The sequence below is a fragment of the Notamacropus eugenii genome, chromosome 7, assembly GCF_028372415.1.
Source record: "Notamacropus eugenii isolate mMacEug1 chromosome 7, mMacEug1.pri_v2, whole genome shotgun sequence".
Taxonomy (NCBI): Eukaryota; Metazoa; Chordata; class Mammalia; order Diprotodontia; family Macropodidae; genus Notamacropus; species Notamacropus eugenii.
This window is the reverse complement of record NC_092878.1, coordinates 76164143-76178954: the sequence shown is the minus strand read 5'-3', so window position 1 is coordinate 76178954 and position 14812 is coordinate 76164143. Positions and strand designations below refer to the sequence as shown.

The window sequence follows — 14812 nt, the reverse complement described above, 5'->3', positions numbered from 1 at the left end:
CTGTCTGTGTCACTTTCTGTCTCACATACACACAATACACACTCATTTAGCAACTTAACACTAATATATTCACAAATCATGAACAACAAAATCTTCCAAGAATAAAATTTTGAGATTCAAATGGGCCACAGAGAAACCTAAGTAGAAGATCAATAGGCTGTAGCAAATTGCTGAAAATGATTTGTGCACAAAATAGTGTAAGGGATATTGCTAAAGAATTTATAATTGGATAAGGGGACTATGGAGTGAGAATGAAGGATAACAGTTGGTATATAGTATCCATGGAATATTCAAAGAAGTTAGAGTGATGCACTGGGTAGATTCACTATGGAGGATGTATGAAAAGTACGTGAACAGGAATTGGATGGGATGAGAAAGCATGATCTGCACCATTGGATAGAGTACCACCTTTTATGAGGAATTGAAATATTTATTGAAGTATTCAATTCAATTGTTATTTCTTAGACAGTTTACAGTTTCTATGAACCTGATAAATTTGATTCATGTTATTTATTCATAGTTGCATTGCATTTCTTTCTTATATGTAGCATATGTAATATCTGTCATTTAAAATTTAATATTTTATGACAAAATATGACCTATTTTGTGAGTACAGTATTTTTTTATATTTGTAAATTTGTATTTTTCTTTTGCAAACTAGTTAAAAAGATGAAAGGAATGCTTAAAGAAGAGGTTAATTTTCCCATGGGCTTAGTGAAATTTTAGTTTTTCCTTAGTGAAGCCAGGAGGTGAGATATACTACCTATGCTGTGGCATTTAAAATTGTCTTATCTTCATATGGAAAACAGATATTACATGTTACAAATTAAGATGAACTAACTTGCTGACATTTATATAGTGATTTCAAGTATAATTTAAGTCTCATAGTTACCTTCTAAGTTGAGTACTACTAGCCCAATTTTACAGATAAGTAAAATGACACTAAGATTAAAGGACTTCACTATAGTGAAACAGCTAATAAATATTACGGCTGGAGATGGGATTTGAACCTCGGTTCACATTGACCATTCTGTATCTCACTGAAAAAATTCTTACAGAGTTAGTTACATAGTTTCTCTTCTGACCAAAAAAAAAAAAAAAGAAAAGGTTCTGAGTCTTTCTGGTACCATCTCGATATCCTTGCTTCTCCTTTTTCTAAGAGGGCTCAGGAAATACCCTGGTCCAGTTAAACACTGGTGTTCTGTTCTATTCTAGTACATGGTTATAGGGGTAGGGAGAGAAATACAGGGTAAGTCTTAGTTGGCTGTGTTTATCATTCCAAATATTAACTTGGAGACAGTAGAAATATACACTGAGAATTCCACAGTAAACAAGACAGTAGTAGATGCAATGTATATTTTTATTCATCATTTAATAAAATTGGTCAGTGAACCTAAAATAAATTTAATTGTGTCTTCTTTCTTTCTTTCTCCATGTTACCTCCTGTTTGTCTATTTTTCATGAAATTCTCAAAGACCAGGTCTAGATGGCCCTCTCAGATTAGTTAATTTAATTAAATAGCTGGCCTGACTGATTCCCCACCTCTGCCCTGAGTAACGAGTAAAATGAGGGTGGGAATGGTGAGAACTAGTGATTCTTTCCTTTCCTGGTCCACAGTAAGTTCTTCAGATATCCCAGCATTTGTATATGTTGGCCTATCCATTGCCATAGGTAGGAGTAGACTAAATGTTTCAGTCTTTTGAGAAGGAAAGAAAGGAAAAGAGAAGTTGAAGCATGAGTCTCCTGCATTTAAGATGAAGGTCTTTCCAGCCTTATTTGATAGTATTCATTTTTATGAACCTCTTACATCCCAGCCACATTGGATTATATCCTGTTTCTCTATCTCATCTTATCCTCTTATTATACTTCTGTATATTCTCATGTATAGGCTAGGTGGTAGAATAGATAGAGTGATGGACCTAGAGTCATGAAGACCTGAGTTCAGATCTGGCCTCAGACACTTACTGGGTTTAAGGTTTTGGCAAAGACAAGAAAGGAAGGAAGGAAGGATAGAAGGAACGAAGGAAGAAAGGAAGGAAGAAAGGAAAGAAGGAAGAAAGGAAGGAAGGAAGAAAACCCCAAATGGGGCCATGGAGAGTTGGACATGACTGAACAGCAAGAACAGTACTTATTTGTGAGAGTAAGTATGGCATACTGGATAGAGCATTGTCCTTGAAGCCAGGAACGGCTGAGTTTAGGTCCTGCTTCTGACACATACTGGAAATGTGATTCTTGGGCAAACCTCTTAACCTTTAAGTTCTCTTGGCAACTCACTAAGACTATACCATTCAGAGAAGATGCCAACTTCCATTGGCAGCATGAGTTTCCTCACTTGGGAGTTCCCTCTGTCAGTTGAAATGATAATTCCAGTACCTAGGTCTATCCTATAACATTGGAGTAGGTGATGTAGTAGATTGAGAGTTAGAGGACTTGATTTTATATTTTGCCTTTACTTCTTCCTGTGCATGTGACCTTGGGAAAATCACTTCCCCTCTCTGGGCTTCAATTTCTTCATTTGATAAATAAAGGTTGGAACAGATGATCCCTCATGTCCCTTCCAACTCTGAATCAATAATCCATTTTATCTTCCTTGTTAGATTATAAACTTTTTCAGGACAACACTAAGTAGCTCTTCATCTTTGTATCCCAATAATCTAGTAAATCATCTTGTACAAAAAAGGTCCTTAATGCTGAATTGATTTGGATTATACTGAATTGAACACAATTACCAAACACATTTGTTAACTTAGCCTGAAATTTAGTGCCATGGAGCCCTGAAGATCTTTACTTTGTCTCTTGTGGATTATTTGTAACTGAAATAATGTTGAAGCAAAGCTATTGAAAAGCTATTTGTGGTCAATAGATGAATATTGAGCTTCCTATACATACTGTAGTCCTCTATCCCTCACTTAAAGTCCTTTACTCACAATGATATAGTTAAGTAGGTTGCACTGAGGAGGCCCAGAGATCAATAGGAACTTGGGGATCCACAGAATCTGTAGGAACCACCTTTAGATCCTTTAATCATATTTCTGAGTTGTGGTGAATATAGCTCACCAATTATCTTTTCCCACCTCAATGAGAATGCTGTATTCTTGTTCCTCACTAATGGGAAAGAATCTTCTCATTTTTAGGATGTTGTTGAAACCACAAGTCAAAAAAAATACTTGAATCATAAATTATGAATTCCCAAGAGTTCTTTAGAAAAACCACACTGTGAGCTTCATGCTCTAATTTCATTGACAAAATGAGATTCTTGCCTTTTGTCCCTAGAGTAAAAGCTATTAAGGCACTTTCCTGTGGTGTGAACAGCTTTGATTATTCAGTCAACCTGATGCCAACTGACCATGGGATGGAGCCTTCTTTTTTTTTTTTTTTTGGAGTGTAATAGAAATAAATTACCTCATAGGATGCACAAGATCATAGAAGAAAAGCCTGAAACAGTTAGCATTCCCCTGAGCATCATAATTCATCCCAGCATAGCAGAAACACTTTAGGGTCATCTTTGAATATGCAGGACCTTGATATATGAAATACTGTCTTATTGCACTATGGAATTATTCAATTCCTTCTGGCCCCCGAGTGAAGAATTATCCCCTCCCTTCCCACCTTGTGATTTTCTTTTATTTTTTTTAATTTATTTATTTAACTTTTAACATTCATTTTCACAAAACTTTGGGTTCCAAATTTTTTCCCCACTTGTCCCCTCCCCTCACCCCAAAACACCGAGCATTCTAAATGCCCCTATCACCAATCTGCCCTCTCTTCTATCATCCCTCCCTTCCCTTGTCCCCATCTTCTCTTGGAATTTCCCTCCATCCTATCCTGCCCCCCATTGCTTCTATTCTCTCTTTTGATCCTGTCCCTCCCCTTCAGATTGCTCCTTCCTCCCATTGCCCTCCCTTCCATCATCCCACCCACCATGCTTAACCCCTTCTCCCCCACTTTCCTGTATTGTAAGATAGGTTTTCATACCAAAATGAGTGCGCATTTTATTCCTTCCTTTAGTGGAATGTGATGAGAGTAAACTTCATGTTTTTCTCTCACCTCCCCTCTTTTCCCCTCCACTAAAAAGTCTTTTGCTTGCCTCTTTTATGAGAGATAATTTGCCCCATTCCATTTCTCCCTTTCTCCTCCCAATATATTTCTCTCTCACTGCTTAATTTCATTTTTTTAAGATATGATCCCATCCTATTCAATTCACTCTGCGCTCTCTGTCTCTGTCTCTCTCTCTCTCTCTCTGTCTCTCTCGGTGTGTGTAATCCCACCCACTACCCAGATACTGAAAAGTTTCAAGAGTTACAAATATTGTCCTTCCATGTAGGAATGTAAACAGTTCAACTTTAGTAAGTCCCTTATGACTTCTCTTTGCTGTTTACCTTTTCATGCTTCTCTTCATTCTTGTGTTTGAAAGTCAAATTTTCTTTTCAGCTCTGGTCTTTTCATCAAGAATGCTTGAAAGTCCTCTATTTCATTGAAAGACCATTTTTTCCCCTGAAGTATTATACTCAGTTTTGCTGGGTAGGTGATTCTTGGTTTTAGTCGTAGTTCCTTTGACTTCTGGAATATCATATTCCATGCCCTTCAATCCCTTAATGTAGAGGCTGCTAGATCTTGTGTTATCCTGATTGTATTTCCACAATACTTGAATTGTTCCTTTCTAGCTGCTTGCAATATTTTCTCCTTGACCTGGGAACTCTGGAATTTGGCCACAATGTTCCTAGGAGTTTCTCTTTTTGGATCTCTTTCAGGCGGTGACCTGTGGATTCCTTGAATACTTATTTTGGCCTCTGGTTCTAGAATATTAGGGCAGTTTTCCTTGATAATTTCATGAAAGATGTCTAGGCTCTTTTTTTGATCATGGCTTTCAGGTAGTCCCATAATTTTTAAATTGTCTCTCCTGGATCTATTTTCCAGGTCAGTTGTTTTTCCAATGAGATATTTCACATAATCTTCCATTTTTTCATTCTTTTGGTTTTGTTTTGTGATTTCTTGGTTTCTTATAAAGTCATTAGGCTCCATCTGTTCCATTCTAATTTTGAAAGAACTATTTTCTTTAGTGAGCTTCTGAACCTCCTTTTCCATTTGGCTAATTCTGCTTTTTAAAGCATTCCTCCACTCATTGGCTTTTTGGACCTCTTTTGCCAATTGAGTTAGCCTATTTTTCAAGGTGTTATTTTCTTCAGCATTCTTTTGGGTCTCCTTTAGCAAGGTGTTGACCTGCTTTTCATGCTTTTCTTGCATCTCTCTCATTTCTCTTCCCAGTTTTTCCTCCACCTCTTTAACTTGATTTTCAAAATCCTTTTTTGAGCTCTTCCCTGGCCTGAGACCATTGAATATTTATTTTGGATGTTTAGGATACAGAAGCCTTGATTTCTATGTCTTTGCCTGATGGTAAGCATTGTTCTTCCTCCTCTGAAAGGAAGGGAGGAGATACCTGTTCACCAAGAAAGTAACCTTCTATGGTCTTATTTTTTCCCTGCCTTTTCTGGGCATTTTCCCAGCCAGTGACTTGACTTCTGAGTATCCTCTCCACACCCTCCTTGCTTCCAGATCCACCCAGCCAGCACTTGGGGTCTGAGATTCAAATGCTGCTTCCCAGCCTCAGGGCTTTGGGTGGGGGCAGAGCTGCTATTCAGTGTGAGATTAAGTTCAGGTTCTTGGGTGGGGGCAGGGCCGCCACACAGGGCTCAGTTCCCTCAGGGGGTTTATGTGGAGACCTCCAACAATGGATCCAAGCTCCTGCCTGCTTTGGGAGCCCCTGTCAGCTGTTGCCTCTGCTGTTGTCTCCCGAGGGGGCCTGAGTTAATGGGGACACCACGCTCCCCTCTCGGCGAGCCAAGAAGACCGTCTCACTGACCTTTGGCACCTGTGGGTGAAGGGACCTGTGTGGCCACTGGAGATTCTGTCCCTGAAGCCTGCTCGGATCTGCTCCTCTCAGTGCCACGTGGCCAAGGCAGGGCTGGGCTTTGCTCCGGGTCCAGGCACAACGGACCTTTTGTGTCAGTCTTTCAGGTCTCCATGGAACAGAAATCTCCTCCACTCTCTTGTTCTGTGGCTTCTGGTGCTCCCGAATTTGTTGGGAGTTCTTCTTTACAGGTATTTTATGGGCTGTGGGTTTGGAGCTAGCATATGTGTATCTTTCTATTCTGTCATCTTGGCTCCTCCCCCCACCTTGACATTTTCAAATCAACTATAGAAATGTTTCACTCAGTGTAGGTTTAAACTTCTTTTTGGTAACTTTTAGAACTAGTAGAATTAACAGGGATGTTAGGAGGCATTTTTACGACTCATTGCCCTGAAACCAGCTAGACCTATTGATAGTCTAAGATTGTGTATTTGTCTGTGTAGATTATATGTGTCCACATGGGTCTGTCTAGTTGTGGTTTTCAGAGTGGCATGAATAGATAGATATCTCTAGTATCTCCTTTGCTCACCTTTCTCTAAGGGAGTTTTTATCCTTATTAAGAAAAGAGTCATGAGATTGCGAACAGAGCCTGACAGCTCTGCTCTACTCAGAGGAAGGGTTCCAGAATAGAATTATATCTATCTACTCCTCCAAATATTGTTAGTCTAGGAGAAATAATTTTTAAGTTCAAATTGACCTCCTGATCAATTTCCCCTTCATGGGGAAAGAGTGCCCCAAGCTATTTATCTAAGACTTGACTCACTTCCCACCAGATTCTAGTTTTCCAGTCAACACATTTAGCAGATAAACTCATTTATCCAAGCTAATACCAAATCGAAATCAGAGACGATATACAGATGAGAATGTATACCAGATGATACACAAAGTGAATTAGCATTCCCATTGGGAAAACCTCACTCAAAGGGAAATTCCCTGAAGTCACTGGTATAGTAAGATAGGGATAAGGGACCATGATTGAGGTTCCAGTTCCTCTATGTGTTGGCTTCTTTTCAACGTCTTTCTCTCCCTTAAGGGATCTGAAGAGAGCCTTTAAGTACGTCTTCCCTCTTGAAACAGGGAGCCAAAAATACTCTTCTTCCAAGCTGTAGTCATCTCCATGTGGGGTTTCAGCCATGGAATATTGAATAATCAGTCTCAAACACTGAGGAAATACTCATCCAAATGGACTTTTAGGAGTAGGTTACACTAGACTTATCCAACCGTATGAATGAAATAATGTGGCATAGAAGCAAACAACCCCCACTGGTACTGGACTGGAATTGGAAGCCTGCCTCTACACAAACTCCTCTTATTTTATTTCACTTAAAACCTATGAAATCTTCTTTCCCTATGACTTCCTTTCCTCTGACAAAGCCTCTGACAAAGAAGCAGTCTTCCTCCTTGTCAAAAGCAACTCCTGTGCATCTGCACTTGATTCCATCCCTTTCATTCTTCTCCAGCCAATTATATGCTCAAATCGTCATCTTCCCCTGTTCTGTGGAATCTTCAGCTTCTTCTGTCAACTTATTTCTTCTTTATTGCCTTCCATCATGCTCGTCTCCTCCATCCCTAAAAAAAGAAAATTTAACTAGATCTTATCATCCTATCACACTATTATTGTCTGATATATCTTCCCTCTCTTGTTCAAACTCCTACACCTCCTCTTACTCGCTTCTCAACCCTTTGTCATTTAGCTTTCAACCTTGTTTAATTTAGCTACTCTCTACAAAGTTGCAAATGATCTCTTAGTTGCCAAATCTGATTGGCTTTTCTCAGTCCTAATCCTTTTCAACCTGTTTACTTCATTTGATACAATTGATTACCTTCTCTTCTCTTGGTTACTCTCTCCTCTACTAAAGGAGTTTAAGTTGTACTATGTTCTATTGGGTGCATACATTTGCTAGTACATATATACATACATTAGACACTGGGTCATAGAATCAGATTTTGAACTGGAAGGGGTCTTAGAGTTAATTTAGTCCAATGTTCTCATTTTACAGATGAGGAAAAAGAATCCCATAGAGTTTAAGTGATTTGCCCAAGGTCATACATGGTACAGATAGTATTCAAATGCAGTTTCTCTGATTCCAAATCTAATATTCTTTACATTGTACTATGATGCCTTTTCTTAAGAGTTGTGTGAATTAAATAGTTTTAATTTGAATATTTTAAAATGAACCACATGAAGGAATATTATGGTAGCCATAATAAATATCTCTAACTGATTTTTTCTTTAAACATAGACTTACATATAGGAATATTTTTACTATGAGGTACAGTTGTAGTTCTTAGAAATTCATAGGAATTAAGGTATTCATTTCAGTTTCAGAGAAATAGGTAATGATCCCATGATCAGAGAACAAACACCCAAGACAGTCCCAAGAGCCTTTGTGAGAAACATTATGGCATAGTTTGTAAAGTGTTAGATTTGGAATCAGGGAAACCTGGAGTAAAAACTTGCCTTTGATAATTATTTACTAGCTATATGAATGTTCAAGCTTCAGCTTCTTTATCTGTAAAATGGGCATTGTATTACCTCTCTCACAGGGTTGTTGCATTTAGTGCTTTGCACACTTGAACATATGGAATTATAAAAACTGAAGAGGAATTGAGATGTTTTATCATAAATAAAATGATATTGATGGCCTCTGAGGTTCTTCCTAGAGACCTGCTATTATCTATGGTACTGTGAGCCACAATACAATAAAATATTGATTCTAGCACTGGTGTTTCGTTGTCTGGCAACTCAAAATCATAGCTTTTGGAATGAATAGGATTTCTGAGGTAATTTAGTTCAAATCTCTTATTTTGTAGATGAGGAACTGAAGTCCACAAGGATGAAATGACTTGCCTAATGTCATGAAGGTATCCACCAGGAGGCTCAGAATTTGAATTTAGGTCTACTAGAATCTAGACCCTCTAATTCCAAATCTAGCTCTCTTTGCCACAGAGCCATGTTGACTACACTGAGAAAAATGTTAATTTCCTAGCCAAAAGACGTATCATTCTTTTCTTCTTAAACAATAAAGTTTGGTAATCCATTTGAATAAGTGATCTTTGTCAATCAACATTTATTAAGGACCTACCATGTGCCAGGCATTATGTCATAAAGGTGATTTAAACTGTGTTCTGTAAATAAATCATTTTTATCAGTTGTTCAATCATGTCCCCATTTTGTGGGGACCATTTTTGTCACCTTTAGTGACCCATTTTTGGTGTTTTCATGACAAAGATACCAGAGTGGTTTGCTATTTCCTTCTCCAGCTCATTTTACAGATGAGGAAACTGAGACAAATAGTGTTGAGTGACTTGCCAAGTGTCACACTAGTAAGCATCTGAGGCCAGATTTTAACTCAGGAGGATGAGTCTTCCTGACTCTAGCCAAGGCATTCCATCCTCTGCACCACCTAGTTGCCCTTTCTTATCAGTAAAAACATAGCTTATAGGCTGTACAAAAAAAAAAAAAAATCACAACCTGATGCAATTTTAAGTGATTGCACTGTGAGCTTCAGGAAGTCAGGATTTATGCTATTAAGGGTGGCTGGTTATGGTCTTTTCTAATATTTCACACATTTTTAAAATCAGGAAGCAACGGAAAAGTGACTTAACCATCATAGTTTTTTTTAAAACTGTTTAGTCAATTGCCTGGCTTTTTCCAAACATCTGGAAATTCAGTGTCACATAAACAAAATATACAGGAGTTTGAAATTTTCCATGTTAGCCCAGATGTTTTGATACCATGCAGACATAGCCACCATACATAGTTTTTTTAGCTGTTAATATTATGAGCCACTTGGTACAAAAATACTCATTTCAGCAACATTTAATTACATTCATTAATTATATAGGTTTTCTTTGGTTATGCTCAGTGGTTGCATCATATCCTCTTCTACCCAAGTCTCTCTTTTCTCTAATAATTTAATTGTTCTTCCCATCCTTCTCCCACTTTTCTCTTTCCATCCTTATTTTCCTCTCCCACCCCCCTCCCTAATACCTAAACGAAATCTCTCAGGAATCTCTACTTAGATTGAAAGATGAAATTTCATCTTTCTCTTTGATCCTTACCTGATTGCACCCATTAATTTTCCATCTATAATACTTTCAACTCATGGGTAGTGAGTATTTCTTGATTTTTTTTATTTGTATCGTATCTGCTCTCCCCATACTCATGAACTTCCATTCAGTAACAAACATTTACTGAGCACTTTTAAAAAGTAGATTTTTGATTTCATAGCTATAGAGAACTCCCAATAAGGAAATTTTTTGACTAATGCAGATTTGCAACAACTCTGAAATTTATAGTCTTAAAGAGTTACTTGGGGGCACTGAGAGGTTAAGTGTCAGATTTTAGACTTCATCACCAGTTTTTCAGGTGAGTTGGATAGAGCTCTGGAGTTGGAGTCAGGAAGACCTGAGTTCAAATCCTGCACACTTATTAGCTGTGTGACTTTGGATAAGTCTCTTAACCTTTTCTGCCTCAGTTTCCTCATTTGCAAAATGGGGATAATATTTCCTAGGGTTGTTGTGAGAATCAAATGATAATATTTTTAAAGCATTTTGCAAACCTTAGATTGCTATAGAAATGCTAACTATTATTTTTATTATTATTATTTCTGACTATGGCCAGTTCTCACTATACCATACTGTCTACTTGATGCATAAAGCTTTACAATTTGTAAAGCACTTTATATACATTATTTTATGTGATCTCATGAGTACTTTATGAGTTTGTTACTCCCAGAATTATTATCTTTATAATTTGAACAATAATTAACACTGTCCTTCTTGAAAAGAACTTGTCAACCAACTATCATATTTCTCCATTCACCATCTCTGTGATTTCCTTGCCCAAAACACTATACCCTAGCACAGCACTCCCTTACATGTATTGTGTTCCCCTAACTGGGTATAAGTTCTTTGAAGGCAAGAACTTTCTTGTTCTTTGTTTTTGTATGATCATCCCTTAGCATAGTGCCTGGTATATAGTAAGTTCTTAATACATTTTTTTCATCCATCCATCCACCCATTCATTGAACACTATGCTGTATACTGTGGAGGTTCCAAAAATAGTATGAGACACAGTACATATTCCCAAAGATCTTATATCTTGTTGGTATTACATTAATACCTGAAGGGTTATAGAGATAATCTAGTTCAATGTCTACAGTTTACAGATTCAGAAATTGAGGACCCTATAAACACACAAAATTATTAGAAATCAACACTCTGTGATTAAATGATAATGTCATGGTATAGATTAAGCACCACAGAAGAGAGGAACAGGAGTTATGGGTTAAGGATATTTAAGGAAGGTTTTGTAGAAGACATGAATGATGGGTAGGATTTGGAAAGCTACAGAGGAGAGGAAATAACCATCCCCTAGATGTATAGATAGAATGGTATAATTAGAAAGGTCTGTAGAGAATATCTAATCCAATTCTCTCATTGTATAAATAAAGAAACTGAAGCCTCTCTAGAGAAGGGCTAGAACCTTACTAGGGCTAGAACCCACATATTTTGATTCTTAGTCCAGGGCTCAAACAAAGGACCATGCTGAGCCTGAGGCAGGGGAAATGACATAAGCTAAAATAAAGAGATGGGACAGATAGAGCATAAATGTGAAGCTGTGTAGAAATCAACCCAACTTTAATGGAGGGTTCATGTGGGGAGGTAGTGGGAAATGAGGTTGGACAGATAAATGTGGCCACTTCAGAATGAGCTTTGAATGATGGGAGAAAAAAATGGCACTTGATCTAATAGTCAGTGAGGAACTACTAAGAGTTCTGGATCACTGACATGGCATAATGAAAATGTAATGTAGAAGAAATAGTTTTGTGAAGCAAAGCTTACTCTGTCTCTCTTTCTTTGCAGCATGCACTTGATGCAGACAATGCTGGAGTCAGTCCAATAGGAAATTCTTCCAACAACAGTAGTCACTGGGACCTTGGAAGTGCCTTTTTCTTCGCTGGGACGGTCATCACCACCATAGGTACTCCTTTTTCGATTAAAATTACTATTGATGCAAGTGACAGGCTACCACAGAAAGTTTGGCCACCTTCATGTTTCGCATGAAAACATGAAACCTTGAGTCATCCAAGATATATTGAGTTGTCATACTCTACCAATACTCAGATGTGGGGTTCAACCCTAAAATGGGATATATGTGAAAGGAAAAACAATGTATAGATACATGATCTGCAGTTTCATCAGTGAAAGGTACTCTCCATTGTGGAAACTCCTTCTGCCAACGCATTTTATTTCCCTACAGCAGGCAACTTGTTGAGTTAAGTAATTTTCTCAGGGTTACATAGCTGGCAAATGAGAGAAACAGTACTTGAATCCAGTTTTTTCTAATTATAAATCCATAATTCTCTACATATTCACCATACTTCCCAAAATGCGTGTGTGTATACATACACATATATACACACTTGTCTATGTATGTTTATGTGTGTGTATGTATCAAAAAAAATTATCTAAGTTGCAAGCTCACACTTCAGTTTTATGCAAATCAAACGTGAGAATAAATGTGTGACATATTCAAACCTATTCTTTGTGGGGTCTTGCAGTAAAAGTTAAAAACAGAACAAAAGGAATGTGCCTTTTAGAAGGGAGAACTGGAAAACATTCAATCAGTTGATCAGTGAATATTTATTGAGCACCTACTGTGTGCTCGGCACTGTGCTGAGGACTGAAGATACAAAGTAAAACAAAACACTTCCTGCTTGAATGGAATTTACAGTCTAATGGGGAGACAATGAACAACTACGTACAAACAAGCTATGTGTAGGATGAATTTGAAAATCAACAGAGGGAAGATAGTAGTGTTAAGAGGGTTTGGGAAAGACTTGAAAGAGACTGATGAAGAGGAGAATGAGTAATAATTACAATGGCAATAATAGCTTATTCTTGTAAAATGTCTTACCGTTTATTAGACACTTTCCTCTAAGGAGGTGTCCATCAATTGAGGAATGGCTGAACAAATTACTGAACATTAACTGAATAGATTATTATTTCACTGCAAAAGCTATGAAAGGATACAGAGAAACCTGAGAAGTCTTGTATGAACTGATGCAAAACAAGGGGAATATCAGATCATGATACTAAAATTGTAAGAGACCTCAGGGGCCGTCCAGTCCAATCTCCTAATTTTATAGGTTTTATAGATTTATAGGAAAGTAAGGTCAAAGGAGACTAAATGATTTGTCCAAAATCACCCAGGTAGTAAAACATTTGAAGATAGAATTTGAACCCAGGTCCTCTCACTCCAGAGTCAATGATCTTTCCACTGTACTGCAATGAGTATAACTTTGTAAAGAAAAACAACTTTGAAAGACCTAAGGGAAGGGTTTAAGGACTGCCAGCTGTTAGCTGTTCTCTCCCTGGAAGGAAGGGGAGAGATCATCTGGAGGGATACAAGAGACTAGGCTTCCTCATCTCTCTTTCTTCTCCAGCTGCTCCCCCTGACCCTTTCTGAACTGGAGAGATCTGCAATGCTCCTCACCATGTCCCAGTCAGGCCTGCCAAGGAGTTCAGTGGGTGTGTGGCTCCTTGGCTACATATGCTGTGGCATACCCCTGCATAGATGGGTTTTGGAAGCTGGAGAACAGCCTGCCCACCCAAGGTTCATCCCTAGCCTTCAGGGCTCCTTCCTCTCCTTCTGGTTTGATCTCCATCAAGAGCCCCACAAATTGAAGATGAGATGTCTCAGTCTTGTGGACACATTTAAGTCATAGACCATCCACAACCAAATCCAGCATGGCATAGAAACCTAATCCTGGAAATCCAGATTGATGATGAACTTCAAGGATTCCAGGATGTGCCCAGACATAGGAAAGCTAAAAGAAAGTGACAGAAAGAAAAGATTGAAGGGCAGAGAAGACATGAATACATACAAGCAAAAGGAGTAGGGGAGGAGGGCAATTCTGAAAACTGGTAGTTTGAAAGAAAGGTTGGTGCTGAGTTGTGTATGATGAAGTGATTTTAAGAAAGAAAATTGACTAGGAAAAAGATAAAAAGTGAAACAATCTCATGAAAATGGCATAAAAGGAAGAAATAATACAGAGGAAGGAGATGGGGGTGGAGGGTTGCTCATATTGGAATCTAATTCTCATCTGAGTTGAAGAAGAAACCATATATACATCTAAAGAGGTTGAGAAAACTTCTGAACATGTAGAGAGTGGAGAAAACTGGGGGATAGGGTGAGGGAGTGACTTTTAGAAGTGTATCTAGATTAATGGGGGTGTGTGAATCTATAAGGTTAGGACTTTTAGAGGCTTAGCTAAAATTTAGAATAAGAGGGTAAGGGGAGAAGATAAGGCAACCCCATAAGGTAAGCTGAGAAGGAAAATAGTGAATAAAAATAAGATGGAGGGTAATTCACAAATAGTAATTATTAACTTTGAATGTAAGTGAGAAAAACATAATAAAATTCACTTGGAAAAAGAGTCAAGCATATAAAAGGAAATAATGAACAAAAATGTAAGGGAAGGAGATTGAGTAGTACCCTATGTTAAACTGTATAATAAGGCAGTAATTGTCAAAAACTATCTGGTACTGGCTAAAAAATAGAAAGGTAGATCAGTGGAATAGAGAAGACATACAATTGACAGCAGCAAGCAAACATCATAAGCTTGTATTTGACAAGTGTAAAGACCTACAATTTGGGGAGATGAATTCATTATTTGGTTTAAAAAAATTGTTGGGAAAACTGGAAAGCAGTATGGGCAGATATCAATATCTTAGACCATGCACCAAGATAAGGTCCAAATAGATACGTGGCCTAGATACACAGGGAGAATTTAGAAGAAAATTAGGAGAACACAGAACATATTACCTCTCAGACTAATGGATAGATAAACAATTTTTGAAGAAACAAGAGATAGAGACCAAAGTTAGGTGTAA

General features: G+C 37.8%; 1 protein-coding gene across 1 annotated transcript in view; it reads left to right on the top strand.

The window, feature by feature from the left end:
- The window catches only part of KCNK10 (potassium two pore domain channel subfamily K member 10), a 194007-nt gene that overhangs the window by 87090 nt on the left and 92105 nt on the right, over positions 1 to 14812 (top strand). The window contains exon 3 of the mRNA XM_072622666.1: positions 11780 to 11897. Within this exon, the coding sequence (XP_072478767.1) occupies positions 11780 to 11897 (118 nt within the window). The remainder of the gene's footprint in view (positions 1 to 11779; positions 11898 to 14812) is intronic.